The sequence below is a fragment of the Oryzias latipes genome, chromosome 19, assembly GCF_053564925.1.
Source record: "Oryzias latipes strain Hd-rR chromosome 19, Olatipes_Hd-rR_3.1".
In the NCBI taxonomy this organism is placed as follows: domain Eukaryota; kingdom Metazoa; phylum Chordata; class Actinopteri; order Beloniformes; family Adrianichthyidae; genus Oryzias; species Oryzias latipes.
Window position 1 is genome coordinate 24,740,054 of NC_136255.1, and position 24,505 is coordinate 24,764,558.

Consider the following 24,505-nt stretch of genomic DNA (forward strand, 5'->3'; position numbering starts at 1 on the left):
CAATGGTTCTGTCTCTCGTTGCTCAATAATTTAGATCTTGTTTTAGCCTTTTTTTTTATTGTCTCAGCAAAAAGAAAAACAAGCCCTAAAATGAGTCTCATGATGACACCATTACAGTTCATCTCTAGAAAATAATATTTTTTATTTTATTTATGTTCAACTTAAAAAAGTTGTTTATTGCTTACATATTTATATAACTTAATTACAATTTCAAGAAAAAAAAGTTAAATCATTAAGATGGTCATGTCCTCAAAAGACATATTTTTGAAACTTTTTAAAAAACATGAAATTTCAAGACAACGTTGCAGTGTCGATTTAATAAACTTTTTTTTGACTGCTTAGATAAACATAAATGAACAAGAATGTATGTTGGGTTAATGGTGCTAGGTTTAGTTAAACACAAACACACGCATGCACTGGCACACATGCATACACGCACAAGTGCATATACGCACACTTATATGTTGGTGGGTATAAAACATTTAACACATTGATGTCTGAACTAAATAAAGGACATTTGGGATCATATTTGGATCACCTTAAAGTGAACAAAAAATAGATTTTACATTTGAAACAAACAAATAAAATACACAAATAAAAATAATCAAATTAATAAATCAACTTTAGGGCGGTACAGATTTATGGGGTTCAGTTTGAGTTAATTTATCTATGTCTTTAAAAATCACCCTTCATGCAGCCTTACAAGCTGAAAATATTTTCTGTTTTCTTGATTTTAGTCTGCATCATATTGAACAAACAGAAGCCTGGAGTAACCCGATTTGAATTTTAAACTGTATCACAGCCTCACTTGACACAGATTTCTGATTGGCTGATCACGGTGGGAGGGAAAACTCTGTGGTTGACGTCACCAACGGGCCGGAATCTGCAAGCGGGAGAAGTGCAGAGAACGAGAGACTTTTGACGACCGTTTGTCGTATTTTTTCTGCGTTTTAACAATCCGTGTGATGAATCTCCAACATTTTTTTTGCTTGTCTGGAAAAGATTCAAGTAAAATCTTTGAAGTTTGCACGGTAAGTTTGCAATTTCTTCCCTCCAACTCTGAACTCAGTTGAATGCTAAAGGTGTTTTAAGCTAGCTCCGCCAGTAATGCAGACGTCTGGGCTACTCGCGGTGCCTTTGGCTGTATAAGTAATTATTACTTTTTACAAAGGTTTACTTGTGCTTTTTGTAATAAAAAATAGAGACATTGAAGAGTTATTTGCAGTGCAGAGTTTACAGAATGAGCCTCGATATTTTTCCAAACGCGTGAGTGCTAAGTAACTGTTGGAAGACATTTTGCTCTTCAGTTAAGGGTCTGCAGGGTTCATCCCATTCACAGTGTGACGACACCACAGTCCATTATTCCAAACTTCAAAATGTGCAGTTTCACTGTATGTTCAATTTTTACGCTGTAAAAAGCTTTTATCTTGTTAAAAAGATCATCTTGCAGACGTTTGGCCTGGCATGCCATCTTTTGAAACTGGTTATGGACATGTGTTTAAAGTAAAGTCATCATTAACTGCTCACATGTCTAGAAAGCATAATCTGAAAATGTAAGTATGCATATTAGGGAAACATGTTCTCAGCCCTCTGTCAGTGGTGAAGATGTTTAGAGAGCACAGATGTAGCTAAGCCAACAAATGTCAACACTGATATGTACGAGGATTTTAGTGAATCATAAATCATATTTAAAAACCTTTCCAGATCTTACTTTGTGCTGTATAAAATGTGTGTACATGATGTTTTTTTCCCCTCTCTGATTCAAGGTGATCTAAATACACGTGAAAATGAGTGAATCAGAACCCATGTTCCTCCACAGTGCCATTATGGAGGTCCTACCAGAGCCACAAAAGACATCCTGGAAGAACACTTGCAGTCCATTGGAATAAATGGAGTTGTATGAGGATCTACGATTCATAGAAGAGGCTGACTTGCTGCCAGCTTTGAGACCTGTTCAAGCCCGGAAACGTCTTGCTCTTTGGAAATTGAAATGTGAGTCTCAAACATTACAAATGAGTTTTTGTAATGCACAGAAGTGGATATGAATATGAATGGGTAACACACTGACAGTACAGTGTAAACTTAATACACTTATACTGTTTGTTTGTTTTTTGTTGCAGACCAAACGCCAGAGAACAGCACATCATCATCTGTTGAGACCTCACCAACACAATCATCATCACTTTTGTTATAGTCACCGAGGAGTTCGTCATCCACATCTTCCAGAAGCCGAGGACTGTACGTACATTGACTGGGAGGACAGCTTTGAAATTCCATGGAGTAAGTTTTCTGAGGAATTTGTGCAGTCTTTGGAAAGAGACCTGGCCCAAGACTAAGGAAGGAAATGGTTTGCAATCTTGTTGCAGAAATGATGAAAGCAAGACGTTTTCCAAACTCTAAAAGGCTGCAGATGATGCGGGGAGAGCAGAGTGGCTGCTCAGAAGAGATGAGATGTTAAAGAGATGCTCTTTCTTCTGCTCTGCTACTTTGAGGAGGATGCCATGTTCTTGTAGAAGATGCAGACGAGGTCCAGCTGCAGCAGGTGCCGTTGACTCCAACTGTTATTGTATGTGGTAAGTAAAGTTTCCAGTGTTAAATTATTCTAAAGGTTTTGTCTTTGTACACTGTACATGAGTGACATGTTTACTTCATCCATTGTTCTGTCTTTAGGACAGTCTTTCTTTTCCCCAAGGAGGTTCATGCTCAGTTGGAACCGCTCCATCGTACACAACAACATTGCAGCACTGTGCCTGATGTTCAGAAGCTACTTCTGCTTTAACCGTCATTATCCAACTGAGCTGGCTTCAACCCTGGAGTTTCTGCAAAGGTACATATTTATGAGTGCTGTCATGCGATTCATTTTTGGGTGTGGTTAGTTAATCATGACCTGCAGTTAATTATTCTTATTAATCTTGTATTAATCTAACTCAGGGCTGCTCATCCCTGGTCCTTGAGATCTACCAGCCTGCCTGATTTCCAGCTGATTAGCTGGACCAGGTGTGTTCATCCAGTCAGAATGTGGAGACATCTGGTTGAGCTGATCAACAGCTAGCAGGGCTTGGGGATCTGGAAAACAGTCAGGGTGATGGATCCCAAGGACCAGGAATGAGCAGCCCTGGCTAACCTAAAATTTAGCTTTGGAAATCCTTATTTTGGGGTAATTTGATTTAAATAGTAAGATTGTGTCACATTAAAAGAAATAAAATACAATTTAAAGGGTGGCTTTATGAAGTTTTCCAAGTATAACAGACTTTTTTCCAATCTTTACTTTTGTACCACTAAGGGATAATTCTTCAGTCTCAAACAGAACAAAGACCTAAGCCAAAGTGCTCTAATTTAAAAAACTAATGGAAATATTCTGAACAATCCAAAAAATATTGACCACAAAATTCTTAATGATACCATAATATATATTCGTTGAAATATCTTATTCCACAGTTCGCCGTCTGACACGATCAGCCCTCAGCGTTCCAATTAAGACATGGTTATTATTTTTCCCTTGTTAAGAGCCAACCATGCAAAATGTGACTTGATCATTTCTTAAATGTTTGATCTGGACTGTATCATAAAAAATGAAATGAAACAGATTTGAACCTTATTTGTTAAATAGTTAATGCCCATAGAATGCTGCATTTCAATTCTTTTAACTGAAACAGATGTCCTCTCAAGCGACGTGTGGCTGCTTTTAGGGATGACAGAAACGTAATCTTATGGTAGCATTATGCAGCTGCTTTTATAAAACTACAGTTTGCTTCTAGCTTGAAGTGTTATCTTTGTTTGTTATGTGCGGTCTATTATCAATTTGTTCATGCCAGATTTTAATGTTCTTGTCTTACAGCTTATGTCCTGTGATGTGCCACTCTACCTGGTTGGGAACAAATTGAAGAGGCCAAGCTCAAGAAAGCCGTTGTCAACAAATGTAGGGCAGAGCAGGTTCTAAGGCCACTGCTATGATCTACAGTATGCGGACTGGTTTCTCTTCCATCTTTTTTCTTATTTTTTATCTTAATTTGGTTCTCAAATTGGTCCATGGATTTGGTAGGCTGCAAGTTTAGGAGAATGTTTTTATCAGGTACTTTTTTATGTGGTTACATAATCTTGTTTTTTTCCTTGTACCTCAGCAGTGATGTCAGTGTGTTTGTTGTTTAAAATATGGAAGTTTTCTTTACCATCATGTCAGCCACATTTAGTACGCCACGGTTCATGTACTTAATGCATTTAATATTTTAAAAAGTGTCTAATACTGCTTCCACAATTCAAATGCTGTACTGATGATGGTGCTGCCCAAATAAAGTGTAAAGCATTTACATTTCTAGTATTGTTTTTACTGTTACTGTATATCAGTGGTCTCCCATCCTGGTCCTTGAAGGTCACTGTTATGGATGTTTTAGCTGTTTTCCTGCTCTAACAGATCTGCTGCAGTGGTTGAATTGCCTCCTCAAGTTCTGCAGGAGGTGGTTAATCACCTGTTGATTCACATCTGGGGAGCAAAGAAACATCTAAACCCTACTGGATGGTGGCCCTTGAGGACCAGGATTGGCTACCACTGCTATAAAAATAACTTCTCTTTTCTTTCTCAAATACATCTCAAATATCATTCTCATTAACGGCTTTGGTAAGACATTTAAGAGAAATGATTAAGACATGAAAGAGACATCAGACAGACAATGATGAGATCTCTTTTAGGACTCATTCTTCTCAGATTTGTCTCATGAACGTCTTAGGTTCGTCTCTCCCACTTCTTAATTATTGCTCTAACAGTTGTCTCAACTCAACCTCATTTGTCTCAGTGATGTCTTTTCTCATTATAGCTTAACTCTTGCTCCTAAGGGACCCTTAGGAGCAAGAGTTAAGAAGCAAATGATCACAGAATGATACGAATATGAGACGCTCAAACTGATCTCAAGAGACGAGATCAAGCAACATATGAGCAACAGATTTTTCCTATGGGAAGAACCAAAATGTGTTGGTGAAATTATCATGACACAGCACTTTTGTAAATTATCATCACCGAAAACAGGTGAAAACTTCAAATTAAAGACAAGTAAAAAAAAAAAACAAATCTAAAGAAGTCAAAATAAAAACCAAAAGGTTTTAACTTTAGTAGAGACTATAATTCATCTGGACTTGAATTGTCATATTCCTATGATGCAGGAATGTATGTGTTTAATTCAGTCGTGCATTTTTGGAAGATAAAGTCATTTTTTATAGGATTTACCATAAGTGTGGGTCAAAAAGCTTTACAGCTGCATCAGTGACGTATTACTTTGGTTTAAGTGTTTCACGGCAAGTTGATCTGAGGTTTTTCCAAACAGTCGTACATCACAGCATGACTCAGCGGCTTCACACAGGAGATGGTCGTTGGTGGTCCCGCTGAACTTTGTTTGGAAATCGCCTCTCAACTGTCGCAGCCTTTTAGCAGCTCGTTGAATTAGCAAGTTTCCTGTTTTCATTCTCAGCTTTTCGCCTTTTTTTGACACAAAAGTTTTCATATTCATGGGATTCCCTTAAGCATGTGTATGTTATCAATTTCCTACTTCTTCAGACTTAGATGAGGAAAACAAAGACATGAATGGATCTATTTGTGTTCAAGTGGATTCATCAGAGTTGAGCACAGGGCTTGAAGCCCACCCAGCGTACCAAATATGAACGTTTGCATTCTGCACTTTTTTAATCTGCTCCTGATTCACAACAATGTGTATATGGAAATACTCATAAATGTAATTTGAAGCTTACATTTCTTTCTGAATGTCTTTCATCATCAGAAAAATGCCCCCAAAACATGTTAAAAACACCAAAAACACAATTTCCGTTGAAATGGGTCTTTAAACAGGTTTTGAAAAATGGATGGATTGACGTTCTTCAATAAGCTGCTTATCTGTGCACGTCTTTTTCATTTCCAGTGTGGCTCTTGATGGAAAAAAAATGGAAACGTGGCTGCTCCCAAAGCCTGAAACTGCACTCTATAACGTGACCAACGAGTGTAGAAAATGAAGCAGGAGATGCTGAGGGGGACACTCAGCTGCATTCACATCCTACATTTACCAGGATATTTAGCATTGTCTTTATATTGATGTATCAGTCACTGGTTAAGGCTCACTTATGGGGATTTGTGGTCATTTAAACAATGCAGGACATACAGAATGTCAGGTACAGGGGTTATTGAAGGACCCAAAATGCAGAGATGGGAGGCAGGCAGTTCCAAGTACAAGGGGTTTTACTACCATAACAAAAAGCCCTGCAGAGCAGGAAAACCAAAAACAAAACCAAAAAAGCACCTGTTGGGTTAAACAGGCAAACAGGGAAGAAGACGGTATGGCTCAGCACAGAGGAAGGCAGAGACCAGACATATAAACAAACAGGACTGATGAGACACAGGTGACAACGATCAGGGGAGATTGGGACCAGGGAAGTAAAACTCAAAACTGAGACATGCAGGAAATGTTCAAAATAAAACAGGAAGAAGAACTCTAATCATGACCGAAACAAAACAGGAAGAAGCAAAATCTAAGTAAAAAAAAAAAAAAAAAAAACTAATTATGACTGTAATACCCTAATCATGACACAGAGCTTTTTGTGTTTGATATTCATCAACAGAAGCAGACTGTAGCGAGATCAACGTTCATCAATTTAAAAGCAGAAATATGATTGTGCTTGGCTGAGAAAAGAAGGCTGGGAATTTAGCCATTGGTTTAGAGTGAGGGCTTAATTAATGAGTGGGTGTAGAAAGAGTAACAGAGGAACCCAGTTTAAGGTAGATCTTCCCCAATAGCTTCACTTACCAAGAGCCTGTACATGGTATTGTAATATATACAGTATCTGTATGTCATCTGCATAGCTATGGAAACTAATGTTGGTGTTGTTTATCACTGGGGCCAGAGAGAACATGTAGTGGCCCGAGGATGGGGCCTTGGGGAACTCCGGAATGTAATTCCTGTTAGCTCAGTATATTTCAAATTAGTTTAAGACTTGGCCTGAATTAACAGCTAAACTTGCAAAAAAGGGGACTTGTAATATTTCTGCTTTTGACGGCTTGATGTCATAACAGATTCCACTCACAAACCCACTTTCCAACGTGTGTTATTCAACCGGTAGGCTTAACGGAGGAAGTACCGGCATGGAGGAGACAGGCAGCAGGAACAGCAGCCTGCAGAGGAAGAAGCCTCCATGGCTCAAACTGGACATCCCGACCATCCAGCTCACCCCGGACGACACCCCCCTTCCCAACCAGGTAAAACTCTCCTGCAAAGTGCTAAATTTGAACAAGAAACGGAAAAAAGACTAGAACCCTCAACGTTTGTTCACTGAATTTGATTAACTGAGGCGTGGAAAAAGCTCACGTCAGAATGTTTTTGCTGCTTCTGTGTTGTAGCCGGTGAAGCGCATGCGCAGCGTCAGCATGCCGGGAGAAAATCCTCAGACCCGCACTGCAGCCTTGGAAAGCTCCAACAACTACCTCAAACCTCCCTTGGAGAGGACGCACCCCCTAAAACAGTCCATCAAGAAGTCAGTCCCTGGCACGCAAACGATTTCCTTCTTTTTCCAACGACCTGTGACTTTTCCAAATCTTTGAGCTGCTAACAAAACTCCACAGAAATTAATCCTTCTGTTTCTTCTCTGTTTCTTTGGATTTGCCTTTCTTTCCTTTCCCAACCTCCTCTTTGCATGTGTTAGTGGTGAGAGAAGGGTACACTTTGACCGCCTCAACACGGTCCCTCCAAAAGGCCAGAGGTGCCTGAGGAGGGTGTCAACCAGCCGAAGGCGGTCCTGTGTCCCCAAATTACAGTCCAGACGGCGGTCGTCTATACCCAAACAGATCATCAGGTACAAGAGCGTCCAGATTCTTTCTGGAATCATGATAACAAGTAACTTTAGCACCATAATACTCAGCAAAGTGCATCAATATGACAGTATTGTTGGGTTTCGCAATAACCATACTTGTTCTGCTACCTTTTTTTAACATGTTCCTGATAATCTTGTTTTTTCTACAGTTTTCTGTAGTTCAAGTTTTTTTTGAAGTTATAAACTGACCAATGAAATTCCTCAATTAAAGTAGGCAGTACCTGCTGTCCCCCACGTCCAACGTTCAAAACGTTCGATTGACAGATTTTGTGTAGCCCGCTTTCAAGTGATAGGGGTTTGGCCTTCCAAAAAAGCTCAATTCTCATTGGTGAGAGTGGTTGCCATAGAAATGATGACTCAGATTGACTTGGACATATCAATGCTTACTGACAATGTCTGGCTTCAACATAGTGGTTACTGTATTGCTGAAAAATGGCAGTTGACTTGACTTAATTTGGTTGGAGCTGGACATATTTTTTTTCTAACTTATCCTGTCCGGCAGCTGAGCTAACTAAGAGCTGAAGGCTTCTCGTATTGGACAGATTTTACTCTTACAAAAGGGGTTTAAGAATCTTACGGTGAGATGTATGTTTGTACAAACCCCTTTTGTATGTGAGGCTAAACTTTATTTATTTATCATATTATTTTCTATGGGTGATGTCACACTTGCTTAGTCCAGTTCTCTTAAACAGTCAATGTTTCCCAATACCTTGCTAAAATATTTTGTAGTTGTTTTATTTTGTCCCATCTTTCATATTAAAGTACGTGTCCAAACCAAAAGTTTCTCATCATTATCAAACTGTGATGCAACACTACAAAGATGACCTAAGATTTTGCTAGCAGGAGTTCTCCTACGTTCACACCAGGCTTGTAACACGAGTTCCAAGAACGTGCTAAAGACGTGTTCTTGAACGCCGATATGCCCGCCATCTACAGTTGGAAGAGTCTTGGTTTGAAATGTCGAAGCTGTGTAAATTTGGTGAATCTCACTCCTGGCGTTTTCTTTCACAGCTCTATCCCAATATATGAAAGACTTGGCGTCATGGAATTCTGGCCGGGAACAAACCTTAATTATTCACTTCTCCTTCTTGATCAATTTTCAAATGGTTGGTTCTTCCATCAGTTGATTGATTGAATTGGTAGTGTTGTATGGATACTATCCATTCAGCCATACCAAATCCAAGTCCCTAATTGGGTAAAATTCGACATGATTTAATTTACAACACGCATTAATCGGTGGCCCACTTTGTATGTAGAGCCAGGAAACTGACTAAAAAACGTAAAAAGCAAAGTATGGACATGAGTGTTTTGAACTCGGAAGCCAGAGACGCCCATTTATGCTCGTTTATATAGACTTTTCATGGGAAGTGTGTGCTTGAACGCGTGTTGAACATAGCATTAGGTTTGTGTGTGCCACTGATGGTGTGTTTGTCATGCCCATAAACACTGCAGAAAATTTAGTGCACGTTTAGATAGCTATCGTTGGATAAAAAATGTGTTTTCGCAAATGCCAACTTTGTTTTTAGGCATCAGGTTTTACTTTGAAAGACGCAAAAGCTGCAGGCCTGTGAGTTTAACACAATCAACAAACAGACTGAGAATGTGCTTCAGGCCTCATCAATGTGAATATCAACCGGAAGCTGAAACAGAGTTTTTGTCCTTGTTGGGGAGGAAAACCTGCTATGGCAGTGTGTTTGTGAGGGACCTAAATTAAAGCTGTACACTCCCCTTTTCAGGTGATAAATCAGTAGTTTGAGTCTTATTATTATGGGAAAAAAGGTGTTGATGTTTGGAGGAGCAGAGGATGAGTCATTTTGCGTGTGAAGTTGCTGCTTTTCAAATGTGCGTTTGGCCTCATTGGTGCTCGTAATGACAGACTGTGTGAAGCTCTGCCGTGCAGGTCGGTTGTCGGAAGGTCACATTCTGTCTTGTCTGAAAGCGTCCCCCTGATTTTTGTTCATACATTCTCTGTGTCCCTCTAAATTTGAGACGCCTCTGCAAAAAAATTGAGTAGAATTTGATTGGCAGTTGCTGGTCTGTATGGGAGAGTGGTCCATTTGATGAGGGCCGGAGAGTCCAGGCCGATCCTTCTGCCTGGACTCTCGAGGAGGGACTCTTGGAAACCCGCCAGCTGCTGACGCATCCACACACTCCTCCGTGTGGAAAACCATGTTGGTAATAAGTTCAGGAAATGTCCTCCTGCTCCATTATCGGGGCAGCAGGGAGAAATCTGGAAGTCCCCCACAGATCTTGGCAGGATGTTCACAGTAGAAGCCAGATCCATGTCGGAACGCAGAGATCTCTTGTGTTGAGCCTCTACTTGGTGATTGCTGCAGATCCCTGCAATGAACTCTGTGATCTGGATCAGTTTGGATCCAGTGGATTACGGTCAGGGGCTGTTGATGGGAGCAACAGAGCTCGTGAATACCTGCTTCCGTACGCCATGACCCAGAACCCGTTGGGGGTCTCTCAGGAGAGGTGAGTGCAGTCCAGAAAAAACGAGTTCCTCTAGAGCCTTTTGGGGCCGTGGAACGATGGCTTGGTGGAGTTCAGCTCAGCTGTTTGAGGTTACTTGTTGACTTTTTTTAGTAGAGCACGTAAATGATTTTTAATGCATAACACCACCAAGAACTTACTGTTCATAAAATAAACTAAAAGTAATGTGAAATCTGTTTTTGTTGAAAAGAAGGAGAACCAATAAACAAATATAAAACAAATATCTTCCCAGGTTAACGAGAATAACAAAAATGTATTTAAGACTCAAATTTATAGATTAATGAAAACAAAAAATTTAAAACGCAGAAAAAAAACAGTGTCACATAATGTCTAGCAATCCAAATTTGTCCATTAAAGAACATTTCCAAACTGACTGAGCTCCTTTTGGTATCTATAGGGGGGAGTTTGGGGCTTTTCAATGATCCCAGATATGAAGGGGTGGGGCTCTGGGAGTTGTAGTTTTTGTTGGATTTAAAAGTAAATTGACTGGTTGCCAGGGGGATATTATAAAATTAAATTAGACACTAACAATTGAATAGTAATTGTAATTAATGCCACACAACAGATTTATTCTGGCATTTATGAAATGGTTTATGAATATTAGGTGTGGAGTTAAAGTGTGGCTTTCAGTCTTACTGCAACTTTTTCATTTATACTATTTTAAAGGAGAATGTTTTTAAGGCCTTTAGGCCTTTTTTTCCATGACTGTGTTTTATATTTCCTTCTCTCTTGTTTAATAATCCAAACTCTGGAAGTTTGGGGCTTCCTTCTCATGCGGTCCTTCTTCTAAAACATTCCTCCCTGTGGAACAACAACTGCCACTGCCACACCTGCCACCCGCGCAGCCTTAAAAGGCTTCCCCAGCTGGCCTTTCTTTTAAAGACTATGTCTTCTTGTCAGGTTAGCACACAACCAGGCGCTCTGTAAAGAGACCTGAAATATTTTGGTTTTGCTCCACAGACCATCTCCGGTGAGGCTGCTGCTCTCCCCGCTGGCAGAATCGAGCTTCACTTTCCTTCATTCGGTGCTCAGTTTGCACACAGGCATGCTGGGAAATCCTATTACTCTGACTGAGATAACAGGGAAATGCAAAACAGGACTGCGGTGTGTCGTTCATCCCGTTTGAACCCCAGATTTATTACTTCACAGTCCGTTTTTAATCCAGATTTTTTTTTAACAATGCAAGCACTTCATCTTCACCTGAAGTTGGACATGTGCTGAACAGAACATCAATTTCTGTTGATGCTCTGAAGCAGGAGTCAAGGAGTGATTTATGTCAACAAATTGGAGCTTCTTATGCAGCGAAATGGGAAAACATGATTTTAAATAAGCATAGAATTTTCTGACCAGCACAGATGGATGTTTTAGAACCACTCTGATCTATTTTCAAAGTTTTCAAAATTTTCCCAGTTTTTTGGGACAACTTTTCTGCAAAGCGGCAGGAGTTTATTAGAAATTCACCTTTGAGTTGTGGGCTGTGGGTTGAGTTCTGGGAGCAACCCCGACCCCTTTCCCATCACCCATAATTGAGAGCTAAGGGAATCTTTTTCACACGTAAAATTAAACGTGCTAAGATCGTTTTTTGGGAAAGAGTCAACTTGTTTCATATTTTTTTGATCAACATCCTGACTGTTAAAAAGGACGTTTATGTCTTCCTTCTTCATTTATGTCAGGATATTTTCCTGAAGGAATCCCCGTTCTCTCCACAGGGGCACGGCAGACTGGTTTGGGGTCAGCAAGGACAGTGACAGCACCCAGCGATGGAGGAGGAGGAGCCTGCAGCACTGCAGCCAGCTGTACGGGGGTCTGAAGGCTCAGGTGATCAGGGAGCTGGAGCTCCACAGCCACGACAATCTGACTAGCACTGAGACCCCGCCTCCTCTCCCTCCCCACCACCCCAGTCACCACCATCACTTTGGCATGTGGAGGGTAGGCCAGCACCACCGCATCGATGGAGTGATATTTATGCCACCACATTGCACACAAAACTTTCTAAGTTGCAAATGAAAAAAATGAAATATTTGCTTTCAATTTTCTATTTTTTGTTTGCTTTTAAAAAAATTTTTTTTTGCTTTCAAAAACTTTTTTTTACACTTTTCATTGCTTTCAATTTTTTAAACACAAAAATATTTTTTGAAAGCAAAAAAAATTTGAAAGCATAAAATAATTTTGAAAAAATTTGGAAAGCAAAGATAAATATTTTGAAAATAAATATTTCATATTTTCCTAAAAAGATTTAGGGAAAAAAAAAATTCCTAAAACAAATTTGAAAAATAAAGGGTTTTGAATGCAAAAATAAATATTTTGGATGTAAAAAAATTTGAAAGCAAAAACAATTTTGTCAAGTAAATATTTCATATTTTCCTTTGCAGCTTTGAAAGTTTTGTGTGCAACGTGGTGGCATAAATATCACTCCATATGCATTGAAGCAAAAAGACAGACACAGATTCATTCATCGACCTTTCCTTCCTCCCCCCTTCCTTTTTAGAACTCTGAACTTTTTCTATTTCTCTGTTAAATGTGTTTTTTTTCTTTAAGTTATCAGTCGTTTGTTTTGAAAATAGCATTGGAAGTAAATGTTACCAGTTTTTTTCAGTGTTTCAAAGGATTTTAATCAGTCTTTTAACAAATTAGATTAATTGTTACCTTAAAAAAAAAAGATGCCTCTCATTTCTCTTAAAAACATTTATTCGTCATGGTAAAACCTTTCAAAATAAACGAGTTAAAAGAACTTAAATTGCTTAAAACACTTTGCTGTGGCTCCAATGCGTCCACACTGGGTATGTGTCATGCGTTCAAGAACCTTGTTAAACACTCATATGGTGTTCACACTGTGAATGTACTTAAAAACTTGCGCAGCGACGTGTAAATGTGAGACTTTTGATTGTGGAACCTTGAACCGCCTTTTCCCGCGTTCACATAGACTTTTCATTCACATCAGCCTGTGTGTGTTGGGCGAGAGAAGGACTTGTACAGGCTAGCCAGACAGAGAGACAGAGATGGGAAGGACGTGCAACAGATAAGGGTGATTAAGGACAGAGACGGAAAGGTGCTAACAACCCAGGAGAGTGTACAGAAAAGATGGAAGGAGTATTTTGAAGAGCTGATGAACGTGGAAAATGACAGGGAAAGAAGGGAGGAAAATGTGGTTGTTGTGGAGCAGGAAGTAGCAGAGATTGGAAAGGATGAGGTTAGGAAGGCTCTGAAAAGGATGAAGAGCGGAAAGGCCGTTGGTCCTGATGACGTACCTGTGGAGGTATGGAAGTGCCTAGGAGAGACAGCAGTGGAATTTCTAACAAGGTTGTTCAATAGGATTCTAGAGAGTGAGAAGATGCCTGAGGAATGGAGGAGAAGCGTTCTGGTCCCGATCTTTAAGAACAAGGGTGACACGCAGAACTGCAGCAACTATAGAGGAATAAAGTTGATGAGCCACACAATGAAGCTGTGGGAAAGAGTAGTGGAAGCCAGGCTTAGGAAGAAGGTGGAGATCTGTGAGCAGCAGTATGGTTTCATGCCCCGTAAGAGCACCACTGATGCCATTTTTGCTTTGAGAATGTTGATGGAAAAGTACAGAGAAGGTCAGAAGGAGCTGCATTGTGTGTTCGTAGATTTAGAGAAGGCGTATGACAGGGTGCCGAGGGAGGAGCTGTGGTACTGTATGAGGTCGTCTGGAGTGGCAGAGAAGTATGTCAGAGTAGTTCAGGACATGTATGAGAGAAGTATGACGGGGGTGAGATGTGCTGTAGGTCAGACAGAGGAGTTCAAGGTGGAGGTGGGACTACACCAAGGATCAGCTTTGAGTCCTTTTTTGTTTGCTATGCTGATGGACAGGCTGACAGACGAGGTAAGACAGGAATCTCCCTGGACAATGATGTTTGCGGATGACATTGTAATCTGCAGTGAGAGTAGAGAGCAGGTGGAGGAACAGCTAGAGAGGTGGAGGTTTGCTCTGGAAAGAAGAGGCATGAAGGTCAGTCATAGTAAGACAGAATACATGTGTCTGAACGAGAGGGATCAAGGTAGAAGCGTTAGGTTACAGGGGGCTGAGGTGAAGAAGGTGCAGGAGTTTAAGTACTTGGGGTCAACAGTTCAGTGTGATGGGGAGTGTGGAAAAGAGGTGAAGAGGCGAGTGCAGGCAGGTTGGAGCGGATGGAGGAAAGTGTCAGGAGTGTTGTGTGACAGAAGAGTGCCAGCAAGACTCAAAGGAAAGGTGTACAAGACAGTGGTGAGACCAGCTCTGCTCTATGGGTTAGAGACGGTAGCAGTGAGACAGAGACAAGAGGCTGAGATGGAGGTAGCGGAGATGAAGATGTTGAGGTTCTCCTTAGGAGTGACCAGGTTAGACAGGATAAGGAACGAGTACATCAGAGGGACGGCTCATGTTGCCTGTGTTAGCGACAAAGTCAGAGAAGCCAGACTGAGATGGTTTGGACATGTTCAGAGGAGGGATAGTGGATATATTGGTAGAAGGATGTTGGAGATGGAGCTGCCTGGCAGGAGGGCAAGAGGACGGCCAAAGAGGAGATATATGGATGTCTTGACAGAGGACATGAAGTTGGCTAATGTTAGGGTAGAAGATGTTCATGATAGAGTGAGGTGGAAAAGGATGATTCGCTGTGGCGACCCCTGATGGGAAAAGCCGAAAGAGAAAGAAGACATAGACTTTTCATTGGAAGTGGTCACTTAAACGCGCGTTCTCAAGCCAGCTGTGAATGTATCTTGAGGTATTTAAACTCGACAGAATTTTTTTTAATTAAAAATGATGTGGCCAAAATTTTTGTACGAGACAGAAACAACAGCTGAGTGTTTGAAACGCAAAATTAAAGTTTTATTTGTAACCTTTCCGTACTTTTTATGTTAGAAACGCGTTTTGGCATTTTTGTCTGCAGGTGGTGAACCCTCTGGCCCGTGGCCGAGTGTTTCGCATGGCGGACGAGGTGGACGGCCACGTTGTCACGCAGAGCCCCCTCACACCCGGAGCCGCATCTATCTGCTCATTCTCCAGCTCCCGCTCCACCCTCAACTGGTTGCCACGGAGACGCAAACGGGATTCAGTTGCTGTCATGAGTCTGAAGGCGGCAGCAGCTCTGATGAAGGTGCTAGATGTTCATAATCTTAACTTGAAAACAAAATCTGTACCTACAAAAGTGGATTGATATGGAAGCGATTATGTAGCATAAATAAAAAGCAAAGTCAAAACCAGAAATGCTTTTTCATTTTCAAAATGAAGCTGCATTTTTTGACTCAAAATTAAAAAGAAAAAGCAATATTTCAAAATGCTTTTTCATTTCCTTCCTCAATACAGCTTATTCTGTCACTTAATTAAAATGATAAATAAAATGGTATTTGACATTTCATTTTCAAAAAGGTCCCTGGTAAATGTGTACCAAAATTCATTTAGAAATATCTAATTTGACAATTAAAATGGATTAACAGAAATGCTTTTTAATTTTCAAAATGTAGCTGCATTTTTGACTCAAAATTAAAAAGAAAAAGCAATATTTCAAAATGCTTTTTCATTTTATACTTAAAACCGCTCATTCTGTGTCATAATTCAAACGAAAATGCAAAGAGGGGATTGCATTTGCATTTTAACATCCACCCCGCGCAAGTTGTCACAATATTCAATTCGAAAAAGCATTAGCAGAGGGGAGGCGGGGCGATGACGTCACTGCTCTCTCTGTGTGTCCGGCTGCTGACTGACGCACACACGCGCACCAGGAGCAGACTGTGTTAGCGGCAGAGACGAGGGTTTTGTGATGGTTGTGAACTTCTGATGAGTTTCCACAGCTTCTCAGGACTATATAGCTGCATGTCCGCCTTCTGCGGTCCTCCTCCCAACGCACCGCGGACAAGCTTTGTTCTTCGGACCGCCAGCTGCTTTCGCACAGCGGAGCGCGAAGCTCCCGACGATCGCTGAAGGCGGAAATGCTGCTGCGATCTGAGAAACCATCATATGGATTTGTGTTTCCAGTGGTGTCCAGAACAAAATAAAGACTGATGTAATTCCCAGATATTTACACATTTATCTGCAGCTTTGCGGTGAATTTGCTGTTTGATTTATTAAGATCCAGGAATCCAGGTTTGAGCAGGCCAGGTCCAGCGGTTTTTGAACAGGACCCGGTTTTAGGTGATCTTAATGTGAAAAATGCAGCGGAATGTTCCTTTAGTGCCCTCGCAAATCAGAAGCTGTGAATCGTAAGCCAACTTTAGCGTCGTCTGACCGCACAGATTTAAAAACATATAATCGAGCAGAGCAGGCCGTAAAATATTAGCATAACTGTAATAAAAGCACATTATGAAGATAGTCTCCTGCAGCTTCGCGCTAAGTGAGTGTTTTGGTCCAACCAGCAACGTTTAGCATCGAGAAATCTGCTGTCTGATGATGGAGCTCCACCTGTCATCAAACAGCAAATTCACCGCGAAGCTGCAGATCAAGGTGTAAATATCTGGGAATTACATCAGTCTTTATTTTGTTCTGGACACCACTGGAAACACAAATCCATATGATGGTTTCTCAGATCGTAGCAGCATTTCCGCCTTCAGCGATCGTCGGAGCTTCGCGCTCCGCTATGCGAAGGCAGCTGGCGGTCCGAAGAACAAAGCTTGTCCGCGGTGCGTTGGGAGGAGGACCGCAGAAGAAGGACATGCAGCTATATAGTCCTGAGAAGCTGTGGAAACTCATCAGAAGTTCACAACCATCACAAAACCCTCGTCTCTGCCGCTAACACAGTCTGCTCTTGGTGCGCGTGTGTGTGTCAGTCAGCAGCCGGACACACAGAGAGAGCAGTGACGTCATCGCCCCGCCTCCCCTCTGCTAATGCTTTTTCGAATTGAATATTGTGACAACTTGCGCGGGGTGGATGTTAAAATGCAAATGCAATCCCCTCTTTGCATTTTCATTTTAATTATGACACAGAATGAGCGGTTTTAAGTATAAAATGAAAAAGCATTTTGAAATATTGCTTTTTCTTTTTAATTTTGAGTCAAAAAATGCAGCTACATTGTGAAAATTAAAAAGCATTTCTGTTAATCCATTTTAATTGTCAAATGAGACATTTCTAAATGAATTTTGGTACACATTTACCAGGGACCTTTTTGAAAATGAAATGTCAAATACCATTTTATTTATCATTTTAATTAAGTGACAGAATAAGCTGTATTGAGGAAGGAAATGAAAAAGCATTTTGAAATATTGCTTTTTCTTTTTAATTTTGAGTCAAAAAATGCAGCTTCATTTTGAAAATTAAAAAGCATTTCTGTTAATCCATTTTAATGGTCAAATTAGACATTTCTAAATGAATTTTGCTACACATTTACCATGGAACGTCTTGGAAATGAAATGTCAAATACCATTTTCATTTTAATTTTAATTAAGTGACAGAATAAGCTGTGTTGAGGAAGGAAATGAAAAAGCATTTTGGTGGATTGCTTTTTCATTATATTTTTGAGTCAAAAAATGCAGCTTCATTTTGAAAATGAAAAAGCATTTCTGGTTTTGACTTTGCTTTTTATTTATGCTACATAATCGCTTCCATAGATTGACTGCATGTGCTCTTATCGTAAATGCACGTTCATCTCCACTGTAACTGGTTTTTATCGGTAATCTATTCTTGGAATTGGAACCGTAGGTACGTTTTAATCTCCATTAAAATTTGGGTGGTCATTCTTCTGCAGATTTGTTATGTAAAACATCAGTTTGCCTTTTCAGGGATTAAAGATGTGACAGCGGAGGACAGTTGTGGAGACAAAGAGTGTATGTTGAGGCTGATCGTGACGACAGCATCAGCCTGTGTGTGTTGGGCGGGGTTTACCCGGACGAACAGATGGTTTTTCATAATACACAGCGAATGTTATGCGCTGGATTGAGGTCAGAATATTCCAGAACAGCAGAGCTAATCCATGAGTTGATAGACGATGCTTCAACACAACCACACAGGGATTGAATGATAACGTTTACAAATGTATTTGTATTTGGCAGCTCATCAATGAATTCACACATTTAGTCAGCTGTTACTAAATTTTCAGGCTTATTTGGTAAGGAACATCTAAAGAACCTTTCCAAAAGGGCAATATTTTGTGTTTCGCATTGCTTTTAATGTAAATGAAACAAAAAAATACATAAACAGATCCATGATGGGATTTTAAACAATCAAAAAAACCCAAAAGATTAAGTATCATAAAAAACTATATATTTCTGGAAATGCCACGAAATGCTGACTAGAACTAAATTAGTTTATTTGTCATAATTTATTTCAATACAAATTATAATTAAAGGCGCAAGTGGCATTGTAGGCACTACCTAACCCTCATAGTCCCCACTCTGCCTGAGCCCCGCCCTCACAGTCCCCTTCAGACACCCCCTCTCTGGTTTAGCCCCGCCCTCACAGTCCGCTTCAGACACGCCTTCTCTGGCTGAGCCCCGCCCTCACAGTCCCCTTCAGGAACGTCCACTCTGGCTGAGCCCCGCCCTCACAGTCAGCTTCAGACACGCCCTCTTCTGGCTGAGCCCCCGCCTTCACAGTCCCCTTCAGACACGCTCACAATGGCTTACCCCCGCCCCCACAGTCCCCTTCAGACACGCCCTCACAGTCCCCTTCAGACACGCCCACTCGAGCTGAGCCCTGTTCTCACAGTCCACTTAATTTTTTTTAATATGTGTCCTCCATCATCAGAAAAATGCTACAAAAATATGTTGAAAACACCATTTTCATTGGAGTGGGTCATTATACCTGACTTTAGATATTTAATTTTCTTTCCTTATTCTTACATAAATTAAGGTTTATTTGTTGAAATTAGCTATCTTTGTAAAAAAGAGAATATTGGCGGTTTGTCAGGGTCGGACATTGGGGGACGGCCGTGCCGGGCAGTGCCGCAGGAGGAGTTTCCTGCCCCCAAGTGTCTTTGAAGAGGACACAGTGGATTTCCCCGAAGAGCTGGATACCTCCTTCTTCAGCAGAGTGAGCAGCAGACTCAGCAGACACATTTCCACACCGTCGGCCGTCCATGCTGATTGTTCACTCCAACAACCTGTCTGTGTTTCTGCAGGACGGTCTGCCGGAGGAGACATCCAGCATGGCAGATGACGTGTTTGAGACATCCTCAGAGGCCAACCTCAAACAGCAGGATGAGAGCGCGCTCACAGGAAGTTCTCTGGAAAGGAGCAACCTGGAGAGGAATCATCTCACATTGTGGGTTTCAGAATACAAATAGAAAGACAACAATATTTGTCTCCGCCCTGAACTAGGAGGCTTCTGATGGTTCTTGCTTGAATCTTTTCCATCCAGCCCTTTGGAGAGAGGATGGCGAAAAGGAAAAGACGGTTGTCTGGTCCAACCTAAAGTCCTGAACCAGGAAGTAGTGACCAGCCATCACCAGCGGGGTCAAAAAATCACCATTCCTGTAAAGAAGCTGTTCACCCGCCAAAGGAGGCCGTACGGGCTCGGTATGATCGGACGCCTGACGAACCGGACGTACCGCAAGCGCATTGACAGCTTCGTCCAGAAGCAGATCGAAGACATGGACAATCACAGGTTGGAGCCTGAGTCTTTTAGGTAATTTATGTCCAACTCCAATGTTCCAGTGAATGGATTCAGACTTTGTGCCTGTTTGCTCTTCAGGCCTTTTTTCACCTACTGGATTACGTTTGTCCATTTGGTCACTACCATCCTGGCTGTCACTATTTATGGTGTTGTCCCTATGGGCTTCTCTCAGTATGAAACTGTGGACTCTGTGAGTGTACTCAATACTTTTTGGGTTGTAATAAATCATTTCATTGTCACTGTTTGAACATAATAAGTTTCTGGTTTTCTTTCAGGTGTTAAGGAATAAAGGGGTTTATGAAAATGTCAAGTTTGTCCAACAGCAGAACTTCTGGTTCGGTCCAAGCTCGGTAAAGATTTTAAATCATTTTTCTGTGAGGTATCTTATAGATTTATTACATGTAAAGCAATATGAGATTACTTTTTAGTTACTTTTTTAGCCATTATCACAAAGAAGAAATGTATTTATTTTAAATATTTTTGATTGGCCTCCATATTTATTTTGAAATATTTTAAACAAGAGTTTTTAGTTCCTGTAAAAAATGACCTTTTTGCTTTTACGACTTTTTACGTGTACCCTTAATTTACAATAAGCATAAAAACAGCTAATATTCTGATAAAAGTAAGTTATTGTAAGTGTATGCTGAGTAGTGGTGCAGCTAGCTTTATCTATTTTATGTGCTATAGGTAAGCAACTGCACTAAATAGTCATTTAAATTGATAACTAGCATTTATGACGCTACCAAAGTAGGTAAAAATGTCTAACTGATGTGTTTGAACATTAAAATGTGCTTTTATTGTAATGAGAAGAAATTCTAAACAATTATTAACAACTTAAAACCCAAATGTGTGGCTTAAGCCTCATGCTGCATTCATACCAGGCATGTGTTGCACAGTCGGTTTCACGATCGCACTTTTAGCTGGTGGTGTTCACACCGGACCAGCACCTGGGAGCAGCAGGAAGGCACTTCTTCTTCTTCTTCTTTAGTTTTTCTACTGTTAATTAACACATGTGCGCCAGCTACAGTTGGAAAAGGCTTGGTATGAAATGTTAAATTGGTTCAAATCTTGCTCCAGGCCTTTTCTTTCACAGCTCTATTCTGATCTATGAAAGAGGTTGTGTCGTAGAACTTGGCACAAACAGCAATTATTAGTTCCAGATGCTTTGTTAAACATTTATTAAAGAGCATTGGAATATTACTTAACATAAAGAGTTTTTTTTTCATTCAGAGCAATTGACTGCACTGTAGTATACTTTATAATTAGGAAAGTCACTCTGTCTGTGATTCCTCCTTTATCAGTTTAGTGCAAGGCGGTTTCATTCGTATTAATCACATGCTCCGGATGATAGTTATTCCTTGGATTTTCTTCTTCAGCGTTTCAGGGTATTTTCCGGATATTCAGGATATTTTCCGGGTGCTTCTGAGTCAGCTGATGCCATTTCTCCTTGCAGTGACAAAGTTTGGTTAAAGCGAACCTCCTTCGGATGCAAAAGTCTCATAAAGTGTCTGCAATCTCTAACTCTGTGCTTTGGGCTTGTGACTAATACCTCAACGCTCTTTCTTTTGTGATACATGTTTGATATATGTTATTTGTCAATGTGCACAGATTTTCTTTTAGGGTTTCGGCCGACGGTCTTTACGTGAATTCGGTTTTGAGCTTTTCAAAATTTTAGGTTGGTTGAGACTTAGGCAGGTCATGCATATTGTACGTAGTTTATATGCAATAACTATGTATGCAATTGTGCAGGATTTTTGCCAGATGCAAATGTGTGTCTTTTCCACGACAGTTCCACATATGTACTACAGATGTATAACTTTTAGATGATGTATACGACTCACTATTTAAATTTCCCTGCTCTTTGCGTGGATTTTTTTTATTTCTTCCGTGGTTTTAATGTGGTTCATTCGTGATACATATGTGAAAACGCCACAACTTTTTTCAACTTTTTTCTCACGTTCATTCACGTATGACCGATTTTCATCAACACAATTTGCGCAAAACGTACGTAGTGGCTGTGTGACACGGCCCATTAGCTACAAACATGCTACACGTTTGCACCACAGCAGCCAGTGTCATGTTCCGCATTGAAAACTTGAAATGACTTACAATTTCATCGTTTATTCTCGACTTATAGGAAGCACTGATTCACCTCGGTGCAAAGTTTTCGCCGTGTATGCGTCAAGACGAAGAAGTCCACCAGCTGATCCAGGAGATAAAAGCCAAAGAAAGAGAATCGGGCTGCTGCGTGAGGAACGACCGCTCCGGCTGCCTGCAGACTTTACAAGAAGAGTGTTCGGTTCGACTGACCCTCCACTCAGTTTACTGCATCCGTTTAAACAAAGATTTGTCTCTCAGATCCAATAGAGTAAAGGAATACGTTAAAAACAAAGCCCATTTGGTGGTTGTTTTTCTTTTTTCTACTGCAGAGTACATTGGCAGAGTGGATCAAGTGGCCTCAGCATCCCAGCGCCCCGTATCTGAATGGTAAACTGCGACAGCATGGATCCGTCTGTCATCAGGATCCAAGGTAGCGACTTGCAAACAAACTAACAGCAGGTTTCCTCTTTTTTTTTTTTTTTGCTTACATTTCTTTCCTTTGTGCTTATTTCTTCAATAGGTTTTGTCTGGAGCCGGCCTCGGCTTCACCTCTCGAGTGGCCAGACGACATTACACAGTGGCCAGTAAGAACATAAACCTGAACTGACAAACAAACAATAAATGATGAAGGTTTAGACACATTAATCAAGGCTGAGTGTATGAAAAAATGTCCAGAAGCAGGGTCTAAGGGCAGGGATGCCCAGTTTAGCCTAGTTGAATTTTATGACTGATTTCATGTTATTATACAATTACCGGTATAAACCCCATTAAGACGACTATTGTTACAATATTGGGCTATATACATAAAATTGAAAATTGAAGTTAAAAAGAGTAATATGCAAATTGAAAATGGAGATTAAAGTGTTAGTCACCCAGACGAGGGGTTTATCCCGGCCGGGTGCTGCTGGGTTTTGGCCCATTTTTCCCCTGCAGACAGCCCGTATTCCCCCCAAAGGGCAGTTGTGACTATAAGGCTTGAGTGACCTGTTACCAAATTGTACCTATGATTGGGATTTGTAGATTTGCACGTTGTATAACACCGGGAATCACACCAACCTTCCCCACATCGACTGCACCATCACAGGCCGGCCCTGCTGCATCGGCACCAAAGGACGGTGAGAATCCTGTTTGAGTTTTCATCGCCTCTTTTTGTCTGGAAACAGAAGCTAAAAAAAGTTGGTGTTACTCGGGTTTCAGAGTAAATGGATGCGTGTCATTGATCGTAAAAGTTTACTGCCGCTCAGTAAAAACGAGCCAACGCTGTTCTACATTGTGTTGTTTTCCTGCAGATGTGAAATAACTTCCAGAGAGTATTGCGATTTCATGCACGGCTACTTCCATGAGGAGGCAATTCTTTGCTCCCAGGTGAGACAATGTTGACCAATTATTTTCATCTGCAAACTCCCACTCCTATCATCTTTTGATCTATTATCAAAGCACTCCCAGTCGTCTTTTAATTAGAATTTTCCTTTTTTTAGCCAAAGTTTTAAAAAAACAAACAGTCGTCTAGCGACACTAGTTCATTAGAAATTCATCTCTGATTTGCATGCGGGACCTTTGGCGAAGAAGAACATGTTAAAAACACCATTTTCATTGGACTGAGTCTTCCACAGGAGCACCAGTGCTTAATCCTTAGCATTATAGAAACACTGTGTTTCCTTCTGAACTCTGTGTCTCTCAGGTGGCCTGCATGGATGATGTTTGCGGTTTGTTACCTTTCCTGAACCCAGAAGTTCCAGATCAGTTCTCCCGCCTGTGGCTGGCTCTCTTTCTTCACGCTGGGTGATTCCCCTGTTTTAAATAGTAGAATTGGTGTCATTTAAAGATAAATCAGACAACTAAGAGTGGGAAATGAAAGATAAAATGAACCGTTTTGCCTTATTTGTGCCTGCAGGATCCTGCACTGCTTGGTGTCGATGTTTTTCCAGATGACGGTGCTCAGGGACCTGGAGAAGCTGGCTGGCTGGCTGAGGATCTCCATCATCTACATGCTGAGTGGCATCACTGGCAACTTGGCCTCTGCCATCTTTTTGCCCTACAGAGCAGAGGTACAGTTCATTTGCAACCTCACTTCTGCACAATGCTGCCCCCAAAATAGCATTCGAGGGAGCTGGCTTAGTCTTTGGTCTGATGAACCCAAACGTAAAGAGAGTTTTGGAAATATCAGCATTCCTGTCACATTTGAACCAAGTCTGAGAAACTGTTCATGTGTGTACACGACCTCAGAGATGTGGCTCGTTCCTCTGCTCTCACTTCACCTTCCAGGTGGGTCCTGCAGGCAGCCAGTTTGGCATCCTGGCCTGTTTGTTTGTGGAGCTGTTTCAGAGCTGGCAGATCCTCGAGAGGCCATGGCGAGCGTTTGCAAAGCTGCTGGCCATCTCCGTCTTCTTCTTCTCCTTTGGCCTGCTCCCTTGGATCGACAACTTTGCCCACATTTGCGGTTTCGTGTCCGGATTCTTTCTATCCTTCGCCTTCTTACCATACATCAGGTAGGTATAAAATAACAAGAAAGCTGTCTTCTCGTC

The 24,505-nt window shown here is 41.0% G+C and overlaps 1 protein-coding gene across 4 annotated transcripts in view; it reads left to right on the forward strand.

Moving 5' to 3' along the window:
* Nucleotides 1–24,505, forward strand: part of rhbdf1b (rhomboid 5 homolog 1b (Drosophila)) — a 42,160-nt gene that overhangs the window by 16,286 nt on the left and 1,369 nt on the right. Inside the window, exons 2-19 of one of the 4 annotated variants that reach the window (XM_023949509.2) lie at nt 7,096–7,231; nt 7,373–7,506; nt 7,675–7,824; nt 12,048–12,267; nt 15,228–15,434; nt 19,176–19,298; nt 19,387–19,529; nt 19,626–19,871; nt 19,959–20,070; nt 20,156–20,230; nt 22,018–22,179; nt 22,310–22,410; nt 22,501–22,564; nt 23,001–23,095; nt 23,270–23,345; nt 23,662–23,762; nt 23,875–24,028; nt 24,246–24,469. In XM_023949509.2, coding sequence (XP_023805277.1) covers nt 7,118–7,231; nt 7,373–7,506; nt 7,675–7,824; nt 12,048–12,267; nt 15,228–15,434; nt 19,176–19,298; nt 19,387–19,529; nt 19,626–19,871; nt 19,959–20,070; nt 20,156–20,230; nt 22,018–22,179; nt 22,310–22,410; nt 22,501–22,564; nt 23,001–23,095; nt 23,270–23,345; nt 23,662–23,762; nt 23,875–24,028; nt 24,246–24,469 — 2,501 coding nt within the window. In that variant the 5' untranslated portion in view covers nt 7,096–7,117. The remainder of the gene's footprint in view (nt 1–7,095; nt 7,232–7,372; nt 7,507–7,674; nt 7,825–12,047; nt 12,268–15,227; nt 15,435–19,175; nt 19,299–19,386; nt 19,530–19,625; nt 19,872–19,958; nt 20,071–20,155; nt 20,231–22,017; nt 22,180–22,309; nt 22,411–22,500; nt 22,565–23,000; nt 23,096–23,269; nt 23,346–23,661; nt 23,763–23,874; nt 24,029–24,245; nt 24,470–24,505) is intronic. The other 3 variants (XM_078937104.1, XM_023949510.2, XM_078937105.1) reach the window with 3 other exon arrangements.